General features: G+C 42.2%; 1 protein-coding gene across 2 annotated transcripts in view; it reads right to left on the minus strand.

Moving 5' to 3' along the window:
- Positions 1-27,638, minus strand: part of RBMS3 (RNA binding motif single stranded interacting protein 3) — a 970,110-nt gene that overhangs the window by 391,334 nt on the left and 551,138 nt on the right. For both annotated transcript variants that reach the window (XM_065399124.1, XM_065399125.1), the window contains one exon: positions 22,502-22,560. In XM_065399124.1, coding sequence (XP_065255196.1) covers positions 22,502-22,560 — 59 coding nt within the window. The remainder of the gene's footprint in view (positions 1-22,501; positions 22,561-27,638) is intronic.

The following is a 27,638-nucleotide window of genomic DNA, read 5'->3' on the forward strand; positions in this document are numbered from 1 at the left end:
GTGGTAAAGTGATAGGGATTAGCCAGCATGGATTTGTAAAGAACAAATCGTGTCAAACCAATCTGATAGCTTTCTTTGATAGGATAACGAGTCTTGTGGATAAGGGAGAAGCTGTGGATGTGGTATACCTAGACTTTAGTATATTCTTATCGATAAACTAGGCAAATACAATTTAGATGGGGCTACTATAAGGTGGGTGCATAACTGGCTGGATAACCGTACTCAGAGAGTTGTTATTAATGGTTCCCAATCCTGCTGAAAAGGCATAACGAGTGGGGTTCCGCAGGGGTCTGTTTTGGGACCGGCTCTGTTCAATATCTTCATTAACGACTTAGATATTGGCATAGAAAGTACGCTTATTAAGTTTGCGGCTGATACCAAACTGGGAGGGATTGCAACTGCTTTGGAGGACAGGGTCATAATTCAAAATGATCTGGACAAATTGGAGAAATGGTCTGAGTTAAACAGGATGAAGTTTAACAAAGACAAATGTAAAGTGCTCCACTTAGGAAGGAAAAATCAGTTTCACACATACAGAATGGGAAGAGACTGTCTAGGAAGGAGTACGGCAGAAAGGGATCTAGGGGTTATAGTGGACCACAAGCTAAATATGAGTCAACAGTGTGATGCTGTTGCAAAAAAAGCAAACATGATTCTGGGATGTATTAACAGGTGTGTTGTGAGCAAGACACGAGAAGTCATTCTTCCGCTCTACTCTGCTCTGGTTAGGCCTCAGCTGGAGTATTGTGTCCAGTTCTGGGCACCGCATTTCAAAAAAGATGTGGAGAAATTGGAGAGGATCCAGAGAAGAGCAACAAGAATGCTTAAAGGTCTTGAGAACATGACCTATGAAGGAAGGCTGAAAGAATTGGGTTTGTTTAGTTTGGAAAAGAGAAGACTGAGAGGGGACATGATAGCAGTTTTCAGGTATCTAAAAGGGTGTCATAAGGAGGAGGGAGAAAACTTGTTCACCTTAGCCTCTAAGGATAGAACAAGAAGCAATGGGCTTAAACTGCAGCAAGGGAGGTCTAGGTTGGATATTAGGAAAAAGTTCCTAACTGTCAGGGTGGTTAAACACTGGAATAAATTGCCTAGGGACGTTGTGGAATCTCCATCTCTGGAGATATTTAAGAGTAGGTTAGATAAATGTCTATCAGGGATGGTCTAGACAGTATTTGGTCCTGCCATGTGGGCAGGGGACTGGACTCGATGACCTCTCGAGGTCCCTTCCAGTCCTAGAATCTATGAATCTATGAATAATGGGATTAAATTAGGGAAAGTAAAATTTAGGCTGACAAAGAAAAAAAATCCTAATAATGAGATTTATTATTTGGGGAAATAGTCTCCTAGGTGAAGTGATAGAAGCACCTGCATTTAGGAGTTTTAAAATTAGGCTGGACAAAAGCACTAATACATAATACATAACATACACATAAAGACATACACACTCTCTCTAGGGGATAATACAGCACTGGCAGGGGACGGGAAGGGGACACTTGGTGATCTGCTATCTTTTCCATCTCTAATTCCTATAATTCCATTATTACTACCAACAGATTTATCATGAACTGTACAAAATATCACATACAACTAAAGAATTAAACTTGGAAGCTTTACCCCTATGGAGAAGTGGTGGTAGCAGAAATGGTTGGTTCAGTAGAGACGTCATGGTCTCTAGGGGACAACAAGACATCAGTAGAGCTGGGCTCTATTCTCAGCTCTGTTATTCCACTATTTGACTTCTCTGTGCCTTAGTTTCCCTTCTCTGTAAAATGGCTGGCAATGGCACTGAACAACATAGGTGGAGCACTTTGAGATCTATGGAGAAATAGCACTGTCAGTGGGTCACTCACTGCTGCAGCACCTCCCAGCATCAGGGTGTGGCGTTGCAGGGGTTCTCATCTCTACCTCCCGGTTGGTCCCCACTTTGGCCTTGCAATGGCCTGTCTCTTTTTGGGTCTTCTGTAGCCTAGCCTTCCAGCCAGGCCACCCCATCAGTTCAGTCCCCTTCCAGGATAATCAAAGTCAAACTATAAATCTAAATAAATATCCAAACCAATAATTCTTCTGCCCCTCTGGAATGGACATCCTCTGCTCTTTGCCTATTCCCAGGCCCTGAAGGGTTCTATAAAAGAACTGTTTCTCCCCCCTGCCTCCACTCCCCAAGGGCTCTGGCAGCTTCCCTCAGGGACCTCCCTACTTCTTACAGGATCTACCACTGGGCCTCCCATAGGAGCTTGACTTGCTCCCTGTGGAGCTCTCCAGCCTTCACCAGGCCCTTCCCAGAGAGAGGGAACCCCCCTGTTCCTCTCTCTGTGTCTTCTCTCTCTCAGCAGTTCTCCCTCACACTTCCACAGCTGGGATCAGATCACTATTGTAATGGAGTCCATATCAGGATCAGCTGGGGGTTAAATTGCTAAGTCACAGGCCAGGCTGAGCCTAATGTCCCTTAAAGGGCCAGCCAGCTTGTGGCAAGTATTATTATAAGGAAGGCTATAAGAAAGTCATGATTTTGTTTGGTTCAAAAGTTGCAGCCACAGTTTGTTGAAGTCGCAATTTTGTTGCGGGGCCAAATTTGAGTGTCCCGGGTCACAATGCTGGTGCATAGAGTCACAATGCCATTCAAATTGGAGGCAGCTATACAAAGTTTTGGTGTGTGTCAAAAGTTGTAGTTTCCACAACAAAACTGTGGCCCATGATTTTCTTATACTCTTAATTATAATTAAGTTAGTTAGTGATCTTGGAAATAAGGTAAATGGCTCCAGAGTATACGCTCACATGTATGTTAATGTAAATGTTTGGGTTACTTCAGTACTCTTGTTAAATGGAAGTTCCTGGAATAAATGACTGGTCATCTGAGAGGACTACTGTTGTTGCTGCATCCTAATTTCAGTTAATAAAAGACATGCAAACCAGCTATCCCCACTATAAAACAAAAAAGATTCCCAAAGAAGGGTTGCAATGTAAAAAAACCCACAGAAGTAATGGGGTTGTTTGTTTGCAGAAGAGCATACAGTAAAAAGTGGCAAGTATCGGTTTTGTTGCAAAGTGAACCTGTCCTGAATTGAATTTCTCAAGATCTTGCTCTCATCTCAAGACCAAACGTTAACACAAGCATTACACTGCAGAGACCACAACAGGATGAACAGTGCATGTTTAATGACTGACAAGTCAGTCATCCATGTGAAAAAAATAAGGGATCACAGTCATAGCGTTATCAGGAAATCTGAGGCTTTAAACTGGAAGCAATTTGTTCAATGGCTATTTTGACCATACCATTTCCTAATCTTAGTTCCCATAAAGTTTGGCTGGGAGCCAGTTGGAATGGTTCATTTCAGCTGCACAGACATCTTCCACAGAGGAAATAAAAGAATTTTAAACCCTGGAGTCATTTCCTTGGGTTCTCGGCTCATTCAGGAAAAATGTCCTTTTGGTCAATGATATCTCCAACTTAATTCCTGCAGCATGACTTTGATAAAAAGGCTTTGTGGGAAACTTTTTCTGAAGGATTGGAATTGTTCCCTATAAGCTCCTTGCCAGTTACTGTAAAATACGTCTTTTCATTTCAGATTCTTATAAAAACTAAAGAGCCTCAATACTATGACATTAACCTGAGACACATAAGGGGCAAAGATCTAGAAAGCCCTTACTCACAATAGTAGTCCGCTTAAAATGCAGAAAGCTACTCACGCAATTAAAGGTTTGGAAAATTGGGCCTCCAAGTGATCAGGTATTGGCACACATGTTGTGTCTGTATAATATTTTCATGCATCTTCAAACAGTTAAGTGTGCAACCCAAATGGGTAATTACATACACATCTATTCACATTACCTAGTTCTGGGCAAGCAAAGGGCCACATGCATAGTTTGCAGGAGCAGCTCACCAATATTTGAAAATTTGGCTCCAACTGTGGAGAGTGATCCAAAAGGATATAATAAAGAATGTTTAAAACAAACCAGACAAGATTAATGCTACGTTAGGATGTCTTCAAATGAGCACTAGATCCAAAACTCCAGCCTCCCATTTGAAAATGTAGCAGAAGAGTTTTACTGAAATAATGGAGACAGTATTTTGGAAATGATACGATACTCTAAGGGTACGTCTATACTTACCCACTGGTTCAGCGGCAAGCAATCGATCTTCTGGGATCGATTTATCGCGTCTTGTCTAGACGCGATAAATCGATTCCGGAAGTGCTCGCCGTCGATGCCGGTACTCCTGCTCTGCGAGAGGAGTAGGAGGAGTCGATGGGGGAGCCTGCCTGCCGCGTGTGGACCCGCAGTAAGTACCTTTAAGTTCGAACTAAGATACTTCGACTTCAGCTACGTTATTCACGTAGCTGAAGTTGCGTATCTTAGTTCGAACTGGGGGCTTAGTGTGGACCAGCCCTAAGTGCTAATGGTCAAAGTCATTTGACATGAGGCAGTCCTGGAACACTATCTGTATGTGGTTACAGAGGAGGAAGGAATCAGTATAGCTTCTCAAACATATCCTCAAGCTCAGGACTGTGATATTTCTGAAAACACTGCAATAAAAAATGCCAAAACATGTGGCTTGGTATATTTGGTTCATTCATGCAGCCTGTGATCTGAAATATTAGATGTTCTTTGTCCTAGCATGAACTCTGGAGTATCAGGAAGTTTCAATTTCAGCGTTCCCCATCTGAAATATGTTTTGTGAAGAAGATTGAAATTTGTTAGGCCCCAATTCAGCACGATGCTTCAACACATACTTAATTCTAAGCTTAAGTGCCTGGCTGAATCAGAGCCAATGTCCTTAATGTAATCTTTTATATACTAAGATGAGGGCAGAATAAAGGATATATACAAAATGGAAAACATTAATGATTTTAGCTACATTGACAACTTGGAATGTCAATCATGAGTTTTTAAGTTATTTATTCCTGGAATGAATGCACGTAGTTCAATATAACATTTTAATTATTAATTACGAGTGAAGGTGGATCTCTCCAATTTATCATTTAATTATAAATATAAAAAATATATATTTTCTCAAGGGCTGAAATTCTCTCATAGCTGTGACCCAATCTGCTACATGAGATGGAGCAATATGTCACCTTTTAATAAATTACTACTTGAAAAAGAGATTGATATCTAAATCACAAGCTAGTTGATCCTAGCTGCAAGGTTCTTACACAAGGAAATGATCTGTGTTCAAATTAAAGGCCTTATTCTTTCACCATATCTTTGTGTCATGGCTAACTAGCAACTAGAGCGGCAATCTATCACACAGTTATCTACTAGAGGAAAGATAAGCTATAAAAATAGGACATCAGTTTCATCTTGTTAAGGCATTCTGGAAGCTATCTGATTAAAAAAATAAGGAAGTAGACCTATTATATACTTTATTTTGCACATCTTTTGACTCAGAAGTTTTCTTTGTTTATACCCTTATTTACCATGCTAAACTAATGATGCAGCTAATGTTTGCATGTTTACCATGATGCAGCTAATGTTTATGTGGATAAAATGGAAGAGCATTGGAATTATAACATGTAACATTTTTTAGTTATATGTAAATTCAAACCAAATGTTAACTGGAAAGTTTCTCCCTTTTACATTCCACTCTTCTCTCCCCAAGGAATGCCAAACCCAGGAGCAGAGTGTCAGTAAAAAGGCTGTCTGTACAGGAACAGAAACAAAATTTCTGGTTTCACTTAGTCCTATGGGCACATGTGCTTTCATTCTTCTCTGAAACACAATGGGAACACTGGGCTTTAAAGTCATAATCTGAAAATCCCATTTTGTTATGAGTTTTATTAATATGAGGTTGTTGTATCAGGAGTCTAACTGAGCTCAATAAAGGAGACTCGGGTTTATTGGAGAGAAACACATCCCTGGAAAATCTGAACTCCTGAGCTACAGGTGAGGTTGCATGGGAACTTTGTGGGCGTAGTGGCCTGCGGTAACAAGGGTGGTAAAGGCAGTTCTGACATTTGCTGGACTGCTGGTCGAGGTACCGAAGACACAGCAGATGCTGCAGGAGGTACCAACTTCTTTGGATTAGTCCCTAGAGTCTGCAACACCTCGGTCATGCTTCAATGGTACTGGAGGCAACAGTACTGTGGGTACTATGTGTTTTTGAGGAACTCAAGAACTTCAATTTAGAGCTCTTGGTATTGAGATCTCTTGAAGCTTCGCTGGAAGTCTTTAAGGGGTGCAAAGCCTCCAATAAGGCAGATCTCTTAGAGCTATGTGCTTTGAGGAGATTTCATAATCTTCTTGGTAGAAGTTTTTCTCATGTCACTTGCAGGTCTGCTGAAGGCTGCTGGGACACTATGGTCAGAGGCTACTATACAAGGGAGGTCTCCAGGCCTGGATCTGAAGCCGGTTGAACAGGGAGCCATTTATGACAAAATTTGTCTGATTTTGAGTTTGCAAAATTTGATCAAATTGGAGAAATTTTACAAACCTTTTCTCTCTCTTTGGACACTTGCAAAAAACTCAGAAAGCTTCTCTTATGCAAAAAAAATGAGTGCATGTGAATTTAGAAAATGTTGCTGGAGGAAGAGGAGATGGTTTCTAAACAACATACAGCTAGTGGATTAAACTCATTGATGGGAATCTAGCTGTCCCATCTCCCACGTTCTAGTTCCACCTCTATCAATGACTAGCCTTAATCACATAGGGCTAGATTTTGACATTACGATCTAGCCCAAAGTAAAAAATGGTTATCTACCTTTTTGTAACTGTTGTTCTTCAAGATGTGTTGCTCATTCCATTCTAGATGTGCGTGCACCCATGTGCACGGTTGTCAGAGATTTTTGCCTTAGCGGTATCCATAAGGCCGGCTGTGGCGCCCCCTTGAGTGCTGCACTCATGCATCAGTATATCAAGTGCCAGCGGCTGTATGCCCTCTCAGTTCTTTCTTGCTGGCAATTCAGACAGAAGGGCAGGAGAATGGGTAATGAAATGGACATGAGCAACACATCTCGAAGAACAACAGTTAGGAAAAGGTAGGTAACTGTTTTTTTCTTCTTTGAGAGCTTGCTCATGTCGATTCCATTCTAGATGACTCACAAGCAGTGTCCATAGAGGTGGGCTCGGAGTTCATGGTCTTGCAGCTTGCAGCACGGCTCTGCCAAAGCCAGCATTGTCTTGAGTTCGCTGGGTAAGCACATAATGAGACGCAAACATGTGGACAGTTGACCAGGTAGCAGCCCTACAGATCTCTTAGATTGGTACCTGTGCCAGGAAGCCACTGACAATGCTTGTGCTCTAATTGAGTGCGCCGTCATGATTGCCGGTGGAGGCACCTTCACCAGCTCATAGCAGTAGTGGATGCGGCCACGATCCAGGATGAAATCCTCTGAGCAGACACTTGGTGACCTTTCATTCAGTCTGTCATCGCAACGAACAACTGCATTGACTTACGGAACGGCCTTGTTCTATCTATGTAGAAGGCCAGTGCCCTCCTGACATCCAGGGTGTATAGCCTGTGCTCCTCATCTGATCTATGAGGTTTCGGAAAAAGGACGGGTAAGTATATGTCCTGGCTAGCATGAAACTGGGAAATGACCTTCGGCAGAAACGCTGGGTGCAGTCACAAATGGACCTTATTCTTATAGAAGACCATATGGGGCGGTTCTGAAGTAAGCGCCCTGATTTCGGACACCCTGCGGGCTGACGTTATCGCAACCAGGAATGAAACCTTCCAGGAGAGAAGCAGGAGAGAGCAGGAAGCCAGAGGCTTGAACGGAGGCCCCATGAGCCTCGACAGCATGAGATTCAGGTCCCAGGGAGGGATGGGAACCTGGATATGCGGATAGAGATAATCCAGACCTTTCAAAAAAACAGGCCATCATGTCGCGAGCGAAGATCGACCTGCCTTAGAATGGAAAGTGGAAAGCAGAGATAGTGACTAGGTGGACTTTAATCGATGACAGGGACAAACCTTGGAGCTTGAGGTGCAGCAGAAAATCCAGGATCTCCTGCAGCGAGGCCTGCTCTGCCCAGATACACCATTCTGAGGCCCAGCATGTGAACCTTTTCCATTTGGCCAGATAAGTCACTCTGATGGAGGGTTTCCATGGTTCTGGGAGGCTGCCATGGTTCTGGAATAGCAGATCTGGCCAGAAGGGCAGCTGCAGTGGGGCAGCTACCAAAAGGTTCAGCAACATGCCGAACCAGTGCTGGCGAGGCCATGCAAGGGCTATTAGGATAATTTTTGCCCTCTCCTTCTTGATCTTCACAAGGGCCCTATGAATTAGTGGTGGAAAGGCATACATCAGCATTCCCGACCATGGAATGAGAAAGGCATCTGATGGGGGCCCCTGTCCATCCCCCAGATCTAACAGAACACATGGCATTTCGTGTTCTGCCTAGACGCAAACAGGTCCACCTGGGGAGTCCCCCACCTCTGGGGGATTATGCTGACCGTCTCCGGGTGGAGTGACCACTCATGGCGAGATGAGAAGGTATTCCTGAGGTGATCTGCTATGTTCCTGGTTCCGGGCGGGTGTGCAGCAATCAGATGAATGGCATGACGCACACAAAAATCCCTAAGGAGGAGAGTTTCTTGACAAAGGGCCAACAACCTGGCTCCGCCCTGCATGTTGATGTAATACATTGTAGTGGTATTATCCCTCAGGATCTGCACCACCTTGCCCTTAAGGTGGGGCAAGAAAGCCTGGCAGGCCAGGTGAACTGCTCTGAGCTCCCTGATATTGACCTGGAGGGCCAGGTTGTCCCACAACCAGTGGCCCTGGGTGCTTAGCTCACCCAGGTGGGCTTCGCAGCCCAAGTCTGAAGCATCGGAGACCAGGGTCAATGCTGGGGACGGGGTTGCGAAGGGAACTCCCTCCAATACCGACCTGGGGTCCAACCACCAATCCAGGGATGACCAGATGTGATCCGACACCCTGACTACCCAGTATAGGTCGTACTAGTTAGGGATGTAGACCGAAGCCAGCCACGCTTGCAGATGCCAGAGATGGAGCCGGGCATGACTGACCAAGTATGTACACGTAGCCATGTAGCCCAACAACCGTAGGCAGGTATGAGCTGTGATGAGTGGATGGCTCTTTACATGGGAGATCAGGTCCGACATGGCCTAAAAACATTCTTCTGGAAGGAAGGCTCTGGCTTGCGTGGAGTCAAGAACTGCCCTAATGATTTCTATTTGCTGGACCAGTGTTAAGGTGGATTTTTTCTCGTTTATTAACAGGCCCATGTCATGGCAAGTGGAACACACCAGATCGAGGCTCCTCTGCACTTGCTCCTGAGACCTACCCTTGATGAACCAGTTGTCAAGATACGGGAAGACCTGGACTCCTCAATGTCTCAGGTAAGCAGCCACTGGCGACATACACTTTGTGAACACCCTTGGGGCCCAAGAAAGGCCAAAGGGCAGTGCCGTGAATTTAAAATGGCGCCCGCCCACTATGAAATGTAGAACATAAGAATGGCCATACTGGGTCAGACCAAAGATCCATCCAGCCCCGTATCCTGTCTGCCAACAGTTGCCAATGCCAGGTGCCCCAGAGGGAGTGAGCCTAATAGGTAATGATCAAGTGAGCTCTCTCCTGCCATCCATCTCCACCCTCTGACAAACAGAGGCTAGGGACACCATTCCTTACCCATCCTGGCTAATAGCCATTAATAGACTTAACCTCCATGAATTTATCTAGTTCTCTTTTAAATCCTGTTATAGTCCTAGCCTTCACAGCCTCCTCAGGCAAGGAGTTCCACAGGTTGACTGTGCGCTGTGTGAAGAAGAATTTCCTTTTATTTGTTTTAAACCTCTTTTTTGAGATGAGGAGACCACATCTGTAAGCAGTATTCAAGATGTGGGTGTACCATGGATTTATATAAGGACAATAAGATATTCTCCATCTTATACTCTACCCCTTTTTTAATGATTCCTAACATCTTGTTTGCTTTTTTGACTGCCGCTGCACACTGTGTGGATGTCTTCAGAGAACTATCCACGATGACTCCAAGATCTCTTTCCTGATTACTTGTAGCTAAATTAGCCCCCATCATATTGTATGTATAGTTGGGGTTATTTTTTCCAATGTGCATTACTTTACATTTATCCACATTAAATTTCATTTGCCATTTTGTTGCCCAATCACTTAGTTTAGTGAGATCTTTTTGAAGTTCTTCACGGTTTGCTTTGGTCTTAACTATCTTGAGCAGTTTAGTATCATCTGCAAACTTTGCCACCTCACTGTTTACCCCTTTCTCCAGATCATTTATGAATAAATTGAATAGGATTGTTCCTAGGACTGACCCTTGGGGAACACCACTAGTTACCCCCTCCATTCTGAAAATTTACCATTTATTCCTACCCTTTGTTCCCTGTCTTTTAACCAGTTCTCAATCCATGAAAGGATCTTCCCTCTTATCCCATGACAACTTAATTTACGTAAGAGCCCTTGGTGAGGGACCCCGTCAAAGGCTTTCTGGAAATCTAAATACACTATGTCCACTGGATCCCCCTTGTCCACATGTTTGTTGACCCCTTCAAAGAACAGAAAGCCGGGATCACCTATAGAGCCCTTTTTAAATATTGGCGTTACATTAGCTGTCTTCCAGTCATTGAGTACAGAAGCTGATTTAAAGGACAGGTTACAAATAATAGTTAATAGTTCAATTTCACATTTGAGTTCTTTCAGAACTCTTGGGTGAATTACATGTGGTCCCAGTGACTTGTTACTGTTAAGTTTATCAATTAATTCCAAAACCTCCTCTAATGACACTTCAATCTGTGACAATTCCTCAGATTTGTCACCTACAAAGGATGGCTCAAGTTTGGGAAACTCCCTAACATCCTCAGCCATGAAGATTGAAGCAAAGAGGAAACGTCTGTGACCTTAGAATATGGAAATAAGCATCCTTCAAGTCAAGGGTGGTGTACCAGTCTCCCAGATCCAGGGAGGGGATGATGGAGGCCAGGGAGACCAGGCAAAACTTCAACTTTCTGAGAGACTTGTTGAGGTGGCGCAGGTCCAGAGTGGGTCTGACGTCCCCTTTTGCTTTCGGGATTAGGAAGTAGCGGGAATAGAACCCTTTTGCCTTCATGTCCCGAGGGACCGCCTCCACCGAACCCAGATGCAGGAGGCTCTTGACCTCTTGAATGAGGAGTTGGTCATGATAAGGGTCCCTGAAGAGGGACGGGGAAGAGGGAGTGGGAAGGAGGGGCGTCCAAAAATTGCAGGATATAGCCCTGAGATACTATATCCAGCACCCAGCCGTCCAAGGTGACTCACAACCAGGCCGAACAGTTGGGATGAAGGTGTTTGAGGAAAGAACAAGGTGGATCCGGGGAATTGACTGGGACATTACTCTCAAGCGTACCTTAAAAATGAGCACTTCGGGCCCCCAGGATGCTTTGCCGGACCGGGCTGCGCAGGCGAGGGGGAGGAGGGAGGGTGGCGACGACTAAAGCTCGTGTCTCTATCCCTTCTCCTTGCAGACCCCTGACAGGCTGCCAAGGCCTTGGTAGCGGGGGCAGCTGGAACTGCATATGCATGCCCAGCGAGCGAAGGGTGGCCCAAATGTTCTTTAACCCATGTAGCCTCACATCTGTCTACTCTGAAAAGAGTCAATTCCCATTAAATGGGAGGTTCTGGATAGAGGTATGCATCTCTTGGGAGAGGGCAGCAGTCTGAACCAGGAGCTGCACCTCATGACCACCGCCAACACAAGCACCCTAGCTGCCAAGTCTGTGGAAGGGACTCCCTGAACTTATGGCGGGAGTCCCACAAGTTAAAATTGTACCTGCCCAAGAGGGCCTGGTGGTTCACCACCCAGAATTGCAGGCTGGCTGTCAAATAATTTTTTTCCTCCCAAAAAGGCACAGTCTTTTGGCCTCTTTATTTTTGGGTGTTGAACTGGTGTGCCCCTGCTTCTCCTTCTCGTTGGTCACAGAGACAACCAGTGAGCCCAGAGGTGGGTGGGTATAAAGGTACTCAAAGCTTTTGGCTGGGACAAAGTACTTCTTTTTGACCCTTTTGGAGGTGGGAGGGATGAATGACGGGCTTTGCCAGAGGGTCTTGGGCAATTTTCAGGACCCTGTCATGCACTGGTAGTGCAACACGGACAGGGTAGAGGCAGAGAATACACTGAAAACAACATGACCACCTGCTCAGCCATCTTCTCCACCTCTAGGCCCAAGTTCTCGGCCACCCATTGAAGCAGGGCCTGTTGTTCTTTAAATTCTCCAGCGGGCTGGCCCCGGAGGGCCCCGCGACTGCCTCATCTGGGGATAAAGATAAGTACTGTACCACCGGGGGAGGACCCGGGGCATCATCCCCCATGGGGGAAGGGAGTTTTGGGGTAGGCGCTGTCTCCTCTACCCCGACCTCCAAGTGCATTTCATGCACTGATCCCAGTGCCGTCGGCTGTTGCTCTGAGGTGGCGGCAGACGAGCGGTGCGAAGGGGGCATCATAATCACCGGCTTGCCCCACGCACTCCAGTAAGGCCATTGCACTCCACTGACCATTCTGCCAAGGCGGCGCCATAGACATTGACGCAGCTTCAGGTGCCCAACTGAACCGGTAGAGTCTTGGTGAAGGGCTAAACCATCCTTCCGCGCTGGAGGAATCCCCTTCCAGTGACCACGGGAGGCAGTCGACGCCTGTGTAAGCCTGCTGACCATCATCGCTGGAGATCGGTGCTTGGAGTGGGAGGATTGCTGCCGGTATCGAGGGAACTGGTGCTGGGGCCGGGGGGAACCGGAATTGTGACGGGGCAGGCGACGGAGATCTGCGCCAATATGACGACCGGCGGGAGGGTGAATGGTGCTGGTGGTACGGAGACCAGCACCTCCCCCTAGGCGATCCGCATTGAGATGGCAGGGACCTTGAACATGGTGCTGATGACCGAGAATGAGCCCCAGAGGATCTGGGCTGCGACGCCGGAGATCTGCGGCACGGAGATGGAGAGTGCTGCCTTGGCTCGGGTGTTCGGTGGTGCTCCACTGCCCCCTAACGGGTCTTAGTGGCTGGCTTGTCCTTGTAGGGAGCCTTTGCCACTTCCTGCGGTGCCGGCGGAGGCCTCTGCTCTCTCAGAGCTGAGGGAACTTGGGAAGGCGTTGATGCCACCACAAGTTTGGGTCCCCTACCACTCCCGGGAGTCAATGGTGGATCATTTAAGGGGCTAAGGGCCCTGATCGGGAAGGCACATCCGCCTGGCTCAAGAGTGGTCGGGTGGCCCAAACTGGGGGGAAATGTGATTTTTTTTCTACTTGTTTCCTTTCCTGCTCCAAAATTTCTAAAAAATTGACCAGCTGTACAGCTAATGGAAATTGTGTCAAAATGCTTCCCAACACTTTTCAGAATTTTCACTGAAATTTCAAAATTTTTAAAAATTCTACCATGTACCAGCATAAAAAAAAAAAACCACTATTTTTCATCTCAGGTATTGGCACAGGTAGCTTCAATATTACTTCACCCCCCAAATTTCATTCTGTAGTTAACAAAGCTGAATCATCAGCATGAAAGCCCTTTCAGTTTAGATTTAGAGTTGATTTAGCTTGAGAAGGTGACCTAAGCATAACAAAGGCTCAGAAACGAGAAGGCAAACAAAAAGAATTAAGAATGTATTATTTTTAAAAAACCACACACCTCTGAATTTTTCTGTCCCACCAGGCCTATGCACCACTTAAATGCCACCTAAACAACACAGTAAGGCTTAAATGGGCCTTAAGCAATGCATACAAATCATGTGGGCCTCAGCACAGGGGTGAATTTCACCCACTGCATAATGGCAAAGCAGGTGGCAAGCTGTGACTAATGCTTATTGTGCTAAAATATGCTTGCTTTACTGTCAACTCATCCTCCAGTTCTCCAACGTCCTCAGTTTGATTCTTCAGCTCATTATATCCTGTTATAATCTAGGCCCCAATCCCTCAAAGATGTACGTGTGTGCTTAACTTGATGTACTGTGAGTAGTCCCATTCAAGTCAGTAGCATGACTCACAGTGCATTAAGTTAAGCATGCACACCAGTCTTTGAGAATCGAGGCCCCAGACTTTTAATAAGTGTGTGTACTGGGTTTAGCACAACTGGCCCCTATCGCTATTAATACATGAGAGTATTAACACTGTTTATCTCTTTGTACTGGCTGAACTGGTGGAGTGGTTCTTTTGCTCACGGCATAGAGGTGTGAGTTTTTGCTGCCAAAGGTTATGATTTTTTCCCTCATTCCCCATATACATCCTCAGGCAGTTATATACAGTTATCAAAAAATGGCCATGTCATCTCTGAGCATGAAGCCCCAAACAGAGTGCACCAGTTCTCATGAAAATGCTGGCCTGGCTGGAATGCCTATTAATGCTTTACTTTCTGTTTATTACCCACTGAGAAAGAGAACATTTACTTAATTCACTTGACTAAAATAGCTCCACTGTTATAAACAAGTCAGGAAAATGTATTAATTGAAAAAAATAAATAGAAAATGATTACTTTTCTGATTGTCGGAATATCATAAAAGTGAAATTGAGCTATTCTGTAATTAACTGATGCTGATTCAGGATGGTTCCCGATGAGTAACTGTAATTCAGTAAGCGTCTACCAGTATAGTTTGTTAGCAAATTGTCACTTTATATCAAGCATGTATGGGGGTTCTGGCGCACATATGAACCATCTAATGAAATACACGTACTAGAGCGAAATAAACAGGACAAAGATGGTGAAAGCAAGCTAAGTAGTAGAAGTTGAGCAAGGCTGATCATGACCCCTTATGGAACGACAGGATTCTGCTTCCACGGCAGAACCGTATTTTCTTGCATATTTTTAGAAACATCCAAAACCTTTGGAAAAAATGGGTTTAGGATAAGCAAATGAGCATTGATACTGGGAGGCATGACCTGCTTCAAGTAATCACAGATCAGATAAATAGGTTTTTATATAAGCCATGGGATCCAGCAACATGCCATGAGAAAAGATCATAAAGTCCAAGCTAAGCAAATTGATTCTGTAGGATGGGGAAAAAGCAATTGTAGTCTCAGAAGATTTTAATCCAGCTAACCATGAACTAGTATTGAAAAAATCCTCTTTAAGACTTCTGCTAACAGCCTATGGGACAAAGCAAATGTTTACAAATCACTCTTGACACCAGCAGACATACAGAAAAATTACTCTTTGCCAAAACCCTTTTGAAATGGACACCAGGAGACTGACTGAGGGTTATATGGACCACAGTAACAAATATGAACAGAAAACTGATTTTTAACATCTATGATAGGATGATAAATGATTGGTTTATTCATCAATGATTTGGGGTTACAATTCTGGAACTGGTATTCAACAAATTAAAAAACTGAAGTAATCAAGGATAAAATGATATACCACAGCATAGTTGAGCATCTTGGGGTCCTTATGGAAAACACTTTTTAGGTCATTTATCAGTTCATTTATCACGGGATAATGACCCAGGAAATATTCTCCTAAATGGCAAAAAAATTATTTAAATAAGAGAGTCTGGAGAACTAATTAAGGCGGCGTTTCCTCTCTAGAAGACTTGACCTTAAACCCAATACACAAATTTGACAGGATTGACTTAAAACAGGACAGACTTTAAATACAGTCAAGAATTGTGTCTGGCATGAGCTGCAACAAATGAGAAGTAATACTTTGCAGACATGTTGGAGGGTGTCTCTCCATCACAGTCTTTGCAATGGGATGAAAACAACCAGTGCTGCCATCATGTAGGTACAGTAAGAAGTTCAGAACTATTCATGGAAACCCCTTTTAGTTCCATTAGTGATAACTTTGGAAGCGTTTATAAATGTACAAATATGAACTGCCGTCTCCAAGTTATCTGCAGTGTTGTAGTAGCTGTGTTGGTCCCAGGAGATGAGAGAGACAAGGTAGGTAAGGTAATATATTTTATTGGGCCAGCTTCTTTTTTTGGCCCAGACCTGAAGAACAATTCTCAAAGCATGCACCTTCCACCAACAGAAGTTGGTCCAATAAAAGATATTACCCCACCTATCTCTTCTCTCTCATCTCCAAGTTAATTAACCCAGCTAGGGCATCCTCAGTCAGATCCCATTTGCAAATCACCCAGGTTACTGTTAAATAGTCAAACGTGTGGAGTAGTATTAGGACAGGGTCATCAACAGGCGGACCACAGGTCAAATCTGGATGGCCAGATGCTTTTGAACGGACCCCGAAATCTTTTTATTTACATATTAGCATTATTGTTATTTTTTATTATTATTTTCTTTGGAGTCTGCACCTTGACTATACCTTAACCAAGAAATTTGGACCTTGAGCAAAAATAATTGACTACCCTGTATTAGGATTTATGGGCCTACTTCAAAGCAAAGTGTAGTCAACAGAAAGACTGCCATTGACTTCAGGGGGCTTTTTCAGGTCTTATAACACATAAATATTGCAGCCAGTAGAGCGTAGTCAGGTCTTGAGCATCCACAGTGCGTAGTGACGCACACACATTGAGGGAGGATAAAGATTGACAGAAGATCTGATTTTCAGAGCTACCGAGTACCAAAATCAAGGAGAGCTGAGCATCCTAAGATCCTTTGAAAAAGCAGACCAACAGTTTATTTATCTTGATACAAATTTGGTTCAAGGACAATAGTAATTAATAAAATATTGCCTTCAAGTTTGCACACTCTCCGACTTCAAATAATATAGCTGGATGCCAGGAACTGTTTTTATTCAAGGAAAATATTTACCACTATTTCCTTTAGAGCAAATCAGTACTGTTTTCAGTTGGCAATTCTTGTGATTTAATTTCAAGTATTTGGTGTGTTTCTTAGGGACTAGGCACCCAGATTCATGTGATTACATGAGAATCTTAGATTTCATTTTAAAACAAAGTTTCTAGCCCCCATGGTTGGGAAGAAAAGCTTGAGAAGAGGCTTAGAAACCAGAAGGCAAATAAGAACCCAAAACGTATTATTTAACAAACAAAAAAAACCTCCTCATTTTAAAGCCAATCTGCATTTTTGGGGTTGACAGAATTGGGTTTTATAAAGAATATAAATATAAAATTTGTCATACAATACAAGGAAAACTATCAGTAATATGGCTGAACTTGGGACTATGTGACACAATGGGTTAAGGCAGTACCCTTTCAACTCTGGGACTTCTATCCTTGCTTGCCTAAAAAGCTTGGCATATCTCAGCATAATTTGCAGTCTCTGCTCAAGAGGCCCAAGACTGAGTAAGCAAGGGCTGCCACACGTCAGAACTGAGATGGAATAGCAGAGCCGTGCAGAGAAACTTGCAGCGTGCCTGCCAACACTCATCCTCTAGCCAGCCCTGTCAGATCCCTCACTTCCATGAAAACCCTAACATTAAAATGCTACATATCCCTACATTTTAACAACATGTAGATTCTTATCTCACTGATGGTATGGAACATTATTTTAAAAAGAACTAGGACTGTAAAATCACCACATTCATTATGTATCCAGCTATCTAAACTATATATAAGCATATGGTTTCAAAATTAAATAAATGTGTTTTACAAATTATTTCCTGTCCATGAGAGCCATTCTCCCCCTTGCATGCTGAGCATGCCCTCCCGGTGTATGGAGTTTACATCAGTGAACAGGCATAGAACCACTTTACTGGATTTTCTCTCTCTCTCTCTCTCAGAATGGCAGTTCTGAGAATCATAACTAATAGAGCACACTTATTTCAGTTTGTGCTATTCCCAATAAATAAAATTTATTATCTAAAGAGCTGTCCACGGAGCTTAGCTGCTTTCTTCACTAGAATATGATTTCACATGGGCCTGCTCCATGTTGCTACTATTCTGAGCCAAACTCCTTCACTTTAAATATGGTAACACAATAATAATAAATAAATACAAAGCATGGATACAGCAATACATATTTTCAAAGTGACATAAGAGCATTAATCTTCAGAGTCCAGCTGTAAAATAGGTTACTGTCTCAGTTTACAGATCTATAATATATATTACATACATACCTATCCAGATGCTTCTAAGGAGCATCCGAGCACCTCATATACATTAGGTTTCAGTTCATGAGGGTACTTAAGCACATGAATAGTCCCACATACTTAAATTTAAGATAAGACATACCAATATCGGTGCAGAGGTAGTTGGCATCACCATATCACTTCCTGCTCATTGCCTCTCTACTCTTGTGGCAGCCCTGTGGCTAGGGCAACAAGGTCACCCTTTTCTATACACAAGAAAGATAAATGTATATATGAAAAGACTCAATGGGCTTTGAATGTTGGGCTCAATACAGAGGTAACTGGCTGTAGCTGAATGACCTGTGATATACAGGAGGGCAGACTAGATGTTCCCTTCTGACCTTAAACTTTAAGAAACCTCTATGAAAGCATGTTTGTAATCCAAACTTTTGCCTTTTAAATATGAATGAGTAGTATCTAGCAATAGGTTTCTGGAAAAGAAAGAGGTTTCAGTGAAGGGGGGAGGGATAGCTCAGTGGTTTGAGCAATGACCCTGCTAAACCCAGGGTTGTGAGTTCAATCCTTGAGGGGGCCATTTGGGGCAAAAATCTGTCTGGGGAGTGGTCCTGTTTTGAGCAGGGGGTTGGACTAGATGATCGCCTGAGGACCCACATCCAACCCTGATATTCTATGAAGTATGACAATTACATATGAAGTCTCTGTGATTTCCCTCCAAAGACAAAATACTGCCACTCATTAAATCAAGGCAGGCACTCTATTCTGTAAAATGAAGTCTAAGGTTGAAGTGTCTGTCTTCTAGAAGCTACTGCATTTCATGGTTTTTATTTCATAAAACTGAATGATCCCCATAGGTAGGAATTAAGACATCTGGTCATTCTCCCATGGTTCATCTTTTAAGGTGCTGATGAAATGCCCAAGACAATGTGAGCTCCTGATTAAACTAGGAAGTAAATCTGTATGAACACCATTAAAGAGTCTGCTAGGGCAGATGCAGATGACAGTAATTCATACATTAAGGAATGGGCTTGTATATTTGGCAGATTAACTGTTCTGTATTCCATTGCTATGAGGTATGGAAACTGTACTGTGAAACATCCATTACTCATTCCCTCTGCTCTAAACACGTAAGCCTATCAAAGGCGAGCCAGTTGGAGGAAAAAACCCTGCAAAGGGAAGAGTCTATGCATTTAAGATTAATGCTTCTCTTACATAATTTTTCCTGACTTTTAAAATCAGCAAATACGCTAGACCCAGAAGGCAAATGCATGGAAAGAAAAGCAAAAACAGCAAAAATTCTCCAACTTGTACATTAGGTGTCATCAGGCTTTTGTGTTTGAACATCTGAATGAATCATATGTCCATTTTTCACTACGCTCCATATGTGATTGTTCCCTGTTTTGTTCAGTGATTTTTGGCCACTTTGTCATGGCTGTGCTTGTTTTTTTTTTTTTTTTTAATATACTGTTCTATTACAGAATGATTGTTGCTGCTGCTATGCCTCAGTGTGTATGATATCCAAGAAGAACAATCTTGAAATGAAAGAATACGTCAAAAGGTTTCCCTAGTGAACTATCTTGGAATATATGTTTCCTTGGATCTGACTGTTTAACCCTCACCAGAAAAAAAAATGTTTTGTTAACACTAGTCCTTAACATGGTGCAAGTGCATTTTTACAGACAGAAGAATGTTTGAAGAATAAGTCAAACCAAATTTCAATCTGTTTTCCTCATTGTTGGAAAAGGATACACCTAACACTTCCAGTTAGACAGAGCATTCTCTCTCAATGGATCTGTGAGGAATCTCATTGTTACCTATGCAATTTCTTAAAATTATCTTCTTTTTGCTGTTATGTGAACTCTTTATTTGGAGGTTATAGTTTTCAAAACCAATGCTGTAATTTGGCCAAATTTCAGATGGCATTGAAATATGTTTCTGAGTCTTAAAATCACAAGATGACTTCCACCACTCTCAAATTTGACTATAATCACTCCCTTTATATTTAATGGTACACCACCTACATTACAGACTGGTGTGCCTACTTGACTGGCCATCTCATTTTTGCACCTTTAGGAAGTTTGTTTTGCCAAAGAGGAATGAACTGTATTTAAATAAGCAAAATGTTCATCCTTACCACATTTGCCATCTCCATGCCATCTATTGTAAATAAGTCCATGTTGCTGATCATTCAATTGTACTACTCATGCCATAAAGATCTTTCCTCTAAAATATGAACAAATGTGTCTCACTTTTTCCTTGCTGTAAACTATAGTGAAAACAAACCTTATTAAATTCTCATTATTACATAGCACCTATTGTTGTGATATAGCAGAATACAAAATGAAACAGCCCCAAACCCGAGAAAGAGAAGGTGAAATCCCTCCATTCTCTTCTTTCTGTCTCTCAGCGTCCTCTTCCCCTGCACATTTTTGTACGTATTTTTCAGCCACATCCTTTCCTTGTATTATAGCCAGTCATTATTTCCAAAAGATTGGTGAGAACGGTGGTGCAGTGCTGAACATAAGGCACCATGTTGTCAGATTGCTTGATGAGACAGACACTGCTGTTAATTTTAAAGCAGCAGCAAGCACCCCATCTTGCATATGCAGCCCAGCATAGCATGTTTACAATGAGTCCTAGAGTCTGACTACATGCACCTGGTGGCAAACCATGCCTTTTTGGGACTGTGGTGTTTTGTCAGGGTAGAATTTCAGTCCCCATTCCTAATATACCCTTGTGTGGCTATCCAGTACTGCTGCTGCATGGGTTATAGGAAAAAACTCCATCTGCTTCTTCTGCCAGTTACTAAGCACACTTTTGTAACACTGGCAGGATTTTGCCCCTTCTCACTTTTTCTCAAGTTTCCTTCCATATTTCACCTCTTCTCACCTTATCTCATCACTAACCTTATATTTCACTTAGTTTGCTACCTTAATCTGATGAGGTTCAACAAGGACAAGTGCAGAGTCCTGCACTTAGGACGGAAGAATCCCATGCACCGCTACAGACTAGGGACCGAATGGCTGGGTAGCAGTTCTGCAGAAAAGGACCTAGGGGTTACAGTGGACGAGAAGCTGGATACGAGTCAACAGTGTGCCCTTGTTGCCAAGAAGGCTAACGGCATTTTGGGCTGTATAAGTAGGGGCATTGCCAGCAGATCGAGGGACGTGATCATTCCCCTCTATTCGACATTGGTGAGGCCTCATCTGGAGTACTGCATCCAGTTTTGAGCCCCACACTCAGAAGGATGTGGAAAAATTGGAAAGAGTCCAGCGGAGGGCAACAAAAATTATTAGGGGGCTGGAGCACATGACTTATGAGGAGAGGCTGGGATTGTTTAGTCTGCAGAAGAGAAGAATGAGGGGGGGATTTGATAGCTGCTTTCAACTACCTGAAAGGGGGTTCCAAAGAGGATGGATCTAGACTGTTCTCAGTGGTACCAGATGACAGAACAAGGAGTAATGGTCTCAAGTTGCAGTGGGGGAGGTTTAGGTTGGATATTAGGAAAAACTTTTTCACTAGGCGGGTGGTGAAGCACTGGAATGGGTTACCCTAGGGAGGTGGTGGAATCTCCTTCCTTAGAGGTTTTTAAGATCAGGCTTAACAAAGCCCTGGCTGGGATGATTTAGTTGGGGATTGGTCCTGCTTTGAGCAGGGGGTTGGACTAGATGACCTCCTGAGGTCCATTCCAACCCTGATATTCTATGTTTCTATGATTCTATGATAAAGATGCCACAGTCCTTTTCTTACCAGGGCTACATAGAAAATGCTTGCTGTCCACAATCCACTCCATGTGAGACAAATCCAGTTAGACATTAGTGCACAAAGATTCTGCAGTTCACTAGCTATAGAATTACAATTTTATCCTTCAGGGAAGTGGACTCCACTGTGAGAACCAACACTCCAGTAAGTGAAAGTCCCACCCAAGGAAAAGATGGACCTTCAGACTGATTACAGATAATAATTCTAGTCTTCAGAAATCTCTGTATATATCTATCTAGACAAAGATATAGACCCATGCAAACATCATATCTCCACAGTACACATTGTATTTCACTAAAAAACAGAGAATATTTTGAAATATTACCAGAGAAATTAAAAATGCAAAACTGCAAGAGTAAGAGAAATCATTTTCATATCACTATGTCACAATTTTATGATCAATGTTGTGCCACAGTGCATATTTTCTTCTTCCAATAATGTAGTCTGAGACATTCTAGAATATAAAAATTAAGCCAGGTTTTGCTTGGGAAAGTTTTCCCAAGGGTTTCTCATTTTTATATAGGAAATCAATTTGCATCACTGATGATATCATTCAAATCAGACAACGCTATGTGGTTAGAAGGTAATTTACTTTTCTACCAAAGCAATTTGATACTTGTTCTGATTTGCGATTTTCATTTTGTTTGTTAATGAAAAAAATTAATGAGCAATGTTACTGGAAAATACAACTCAGAGCACTGGCATTATTAAATATGTTTGCAATATACTGTACATTGTGCTGATTGCACGGTCGGAGCCCAAACCTTGGCGGATGGAATACCAGTCAATCAGCCAAACAGACACCGAACTCATCTGGAGGACTCTTTGCACATACCTTTGCACTGATTTGTGTTTTTGTCAAGAATTGCCTTTGTGGATACAATTTTCCCATACCTACAGAGAAAGAAAAGAAAAAAAAAGAAAAAGAAAAATGCATGTTATTATATTTTAACCCTAGATCCATGCAGACTATTCCATGCAGTTTATTATATATATATGTACACACACACACACACACGAGAGAGGGGGGGGGTTCACCCATAGAAAAGGTACAGGATGAACAGCAAGCTTCCCTGCATTCCCCCTGCACTGCAATGCAGATCTTGAGGGATGTTCATTTTCCATGCCCATTCAAACTCTGATCTCTACACTGAGACTGCCAACAAAAATGCCAGTTACAGGAATGGTCAGTAGGGTATCCAGATAGACAAAGATGTTTCTCTGGTGAAGGAAATTAACTTTATTTAAATGTATATTTGCATTTTAAGCCATCAAAGGAAGTTTTGTTTTTTAATGGGAATGGAGCAGATGCTTTCCCACCATTCACCAAATGCCCTATAAAACTGGCTGACAAAAAAAAAGAGATCCAGAGGAAGAATTATTTTTTTTTGAAAAGGTATCTAGTACATTTTAGACAGTCAAAGGGTTTTTTTAAAATTGTTTTTGTATATTTAGGCTTTTATAACTGAATACTGATGAGTGTTTGCATATATAGCACTACAACAAATAACACAGCTTAAGAGTACCTCCACAAGACTCACTCTTGAGAGGGAATTTTGATTTCATGGACCAGTTACAACTTGTTGCATTCAACAGTTAGACCACAAAGTGAGTGCCTGTCTTCGAGTTAAAGAGAAGAGGACTGAAAATGCATATTTGATAGTCAGTTTGGAAATAGTTTATGTCATGTAATAACAGCAAAGAATCACAGAAAGGGCCACTTTTTGCAATCACTGAATACCAGACTTAAGTGAAAAAAGAAAAACAATATTATCCCTGAAGCTACACTGTCTTCATCTTTGCTTCACTGCACAGCTCCTCCTAGAACCTTTCCCTAAACCCTCTCCCACCAAATTTGAAGAAAGCGTACACACATTCTCACAGGGTGTGCTTTCATTTTGGAAGATGCACATGTCAGACATGACACGCCATCATGAATAGTGATACCACCACCAGATACCATGATCATGGGCACAATTCATAAGATGCACAGACAGTCAGTCAGTCAGTCTTTAGCAATAATAATTTTGGTCCTTATTCAAGAAAGCACTTAAGCATGTGCATAAAGTTAAACGTAATCTTATGTGCCTTGCTGAACAGAGGCATTCCAAAGTTGGGGCCTTTATGTCCACTTCCCTTACATTATTCTTTACACGAGTATTTGCAGCGGACTTTAGTCACAGCCAAAAACCAGCAAGCACACATCCTAAGAATATACAGTAGAATCTCAGAGTTACGAACACCTCGGGAATGGAGGTTGTTCATAACTCTGAAATGTTTGTAACTCTGAACAAAATGTTATGGTGGCTCTTTCAAAAGTTTACAACTGACTGACTGAATACAGTTTTGAAACTTTACTATGCAGAAGAAAAATGCTGCTTTCCCTTTATTTTTTTAGTAGTTTACGTTTAACACAGTGTTGTACTGTATTTGCTTTTTTTTTCATCTCTGTTGCTGCCTGATTGTGTACTTCCAGTTCCAAATGAGGTATGTGATTGACTGGTCAGTTCGTAACTCTGGTGTTTGTAACTCTGAGGTTCTACTGTAGTGCCAAATTCTCTGCTGGTGTGATTTACAAACATATTATGGGTAAATTTACACCAGCAAAAAATTTAGCCCATGAAGTGCATTTTCATTTATTTGATGTATAAACCAAATAAATGCAATATATACAAATAAGCAAATAAATAAACAATGCCTATCTATTGTCTTAAGAGTCTTTGACAGATACTGAGAAAGAGAATCCAATTAAAATCAGCAGTTAACCCACAACAACCTCAAATAAAACTCAACCCCCAATTAAACTTTCTCAAAAAAATCCCCTAACATTAGTCTTCATTAGGACTCTCTTGTAACATAAAAACTCCAAAGGAATGGATATGCTGTTCCATCCAAGCCTGTGAGATTTAGAAGTCTGTGCATACAGTGGTTTACTTGTGAGTGCAAGAACCCAGAGCCTGAAATCTGAAGCAATTACTTAAATCTGCTTTACTCTTTTGAATTTCTTGCCAACAAAAAGAGACATTTGTGGTTCCATTACATTTACTATGGACTTTCCAAGGTTATTTGCTATACACCGCAATCCTGCAAACGCTTAGTCACATAAGTCATTTCACCTGTGGAAGTAGTCCCGTTCATCCCAGTGGAACTACTCAAGCAAGTAAAGTTACTCATGCAGCTAAGTTGGCAGAGTTGGACTCTACTGGAATAGTAAGAGGTGCTAAAGAATGTTCTCCACTATATGAAAAGCCTTTCACATTAATGTATAGATATAAACCCTGAGTACTACCACAAGAAAGTAACTAGAATTAATTTGGACACCGTTTTCCTAAATACTTCACAGTAATTGGAACATGAGCTCTGATGAGCGGTGATGATTTGAGTTCTGCAAGGTAGAAAAGTATTTAGTTTATTAAGAAAATGATGATAATTTTCTTGCATAGGAGGACTGTAATACAAGACTCTGATTCCCCTTCAGATTTAGTTGGCTTTCCTGTCAGGATAAACTGTGTAATTTTGATTCTATTCACACAGAGGTTCCAAAAGTGGATTCCACAATGGGAATTCACACGTAAATATGATGTAATAATACAATGTAGCTCAAGAGATGGCCTCTTAATCTTATTTTAAATGCTAACTACTAGTTATTAAAATCCAACTGCCCATATGTTTGCTCTGTACAATACAGTAACTCCTCGCTTAACGTTGTACTTATGTTCCTGAAAAATGCAACTTTAAGCGAAACGATGTTAAGCGAATCCAATTTCCCCATAAGAATTAATGTAAATAGGGGGAGGTTAGGTTCCAGGGCAAATTTTTTCACCAGACAAAAAACTATATTTTTCTATATATACATACACACAGTATAAATTTTAAACAAACAATTTAATACTGTACACAGCAATGATGATTGTGAAGCTTGAATGAGGTGGTGAAGTTAGAGGGTGGAAGAGGATGGGATATTTCTAAATAATGAACTAGCAATTGTCTGAGCCCTCAAGGGTTAACACGTTGCTAATGTAGCCTCACACTCTACAAGGCAGCACGAATGGAGGGAGGGCAGACAGCATGGCAGACAGAGACAGAGATACACACCCTGTGTGAGAGAGAGAGATGCGCATTGCCCATTTAAGTACGCTGACACGACTCTATGTACACTGCCTTTTTAAGTAGATCAGGAAGTTGAGACAACAGCTGCAGCCAGCAACCTCCATCCATCCTGAGTCTTGCCATGTCCCCACCCTGCTCTATATGGAGAAGGGGTAAGAGGGGTGCAGGAGCAGGGATGAGGGGGACACCCTGACATTAGCCCCCTTGTTCCCCCCCCTGCACAGTAAGCAGAAGGCTCCTGGGAGCAGCTCCAAGGCAGAGGGCAGGAGCAGCACATGGCAGTGGGGGGAGGGACAGTGAACTGCTGGCAATTGATAGCCTGCTGGGTGGCTGCCGCACAGGGAACTTAGGGGAATGGGGAACTGATGGGGGGCTGCCAGCCCACCCTGGTTCCAAGCCCCCAACAGCTAGCTGCAAGGGGCTGCTCTTCCTGCAAGCAGTGGCCAAAGCAGGCGGCTGCCAAACAATGTTATAAGGGAGCATTGTGCAACTTTAAATGAGCATGTTCTCTAATTGGTCATCAACGAAACAATGTTAACCGGGACGACTTTAAGTGATGAGTTACTGTACTAGTATTTTTAAAATATAAAGATACTAGACATATAGGTTTGTGTGTGTCATGAGAACACATTATCACTATTTAGTTTCCTGCTGAATTATAGTATCTGTTTTTGAAACCATCCTTCCACAGGGTCTATATTCAAGTGCTTCATCAAAGAAATATTATGGGAAGCACCGTAATTCAAAACCCACTATCATCTACACTTTGGATTTCTTATACATCTCTTTAAGTTGATCCTTGCTGCATCACTATACCTGAATGGGAGTGGATGTTAGGAACTTGAGAGGCTGTGAGCGGGTCATTTGAAGGGGTTTCCGTTTTGCAGGGTTCAACAGACCCATTTTGCATTTTCCATTAAATTTTTCACAAAACTTTTTTATTGTCAACATTATTAAAATTTTCAAACTGTTTTAATTTATCAGTTTTCATAAAATTTCAGTGATAATTTTGATAGACATTTGGATAAGAAATGTTGCAAAAAATTTGAAGAAAACAAAAATTTAGAGATTTTTTTTAAAACAAATAAAAACTGTAAAAGGTCTGCTTTTCAACAAAGAGCCTTTTCCTTTGGAAAAAAAATGTCTACCTGCTCTAGTACTTATTAGTTTTGGGTGAAACTACTCAAAACTTCACACTAAATGTTCTGGGAGTCAATGGAACCAAAAACTCAAAGCAAAACTGATCCAAAACCTCACATTTCTCAAGGTTTCGGATGAAAACCTAAATTAAAATCAGAGCTTCATTGCACTAGGCACTTCTAGCTTACACATAGCAAAAGACAGTCCCTGACATGAGCAGCTTACTGTTTCAATAATCATGCAATATCACTCAATTTTGCAAGGTTTTACCATAAAAATAGTCATCAGCCCAGGTTCACAAACCTAAATTTAAGGTTTAACTGCTGCTTTGGGTTTTACCACAAAAGTTTTACACAGCTCTATCTCTAATGTTTCCCTTTAATTTCTTTTGCCTTCCTGAAAAAGTTCAGCTTCTGCATGTCAAACAAACCCAAGGAAAACTCCAGTAGTGTATGATATTGGTAACAATTTAAAATAAAATAAACTTTTCTTTGGTTCTGTGTACATTACTAGCTTCAATTACTGAAGGTGGTTTCAGGTTATGAATCTGGCTTTAAGGTTTACCTAGGGCCTCATCCTGCAGTCCACATATACCCAGAACTCCTAGAGACTTAATTGAGAATTCTGGGTGGATAAGGAATGCAGAATAGACAGAGTTTATGATGTTGTTTAGCTGGTATCTCAGTAACAGTATGATATTATTTAACAACCGATCACACTTT

The sequence above is a fragment of the Emys orbicularis genome, chromosome 2 (genome assembly GCF_028017835.1).
Source record: "Emys orbicularis isolate rEmyOrb1 chromosome 2, rEmyOrb1.hap1, whole genome shotgun sequence".
Classification (NCBI taxonomy): Eukaryota; Metazoa; Chordata; order Testudines; family Emydidae; genus Emys; species Emys orbicularis.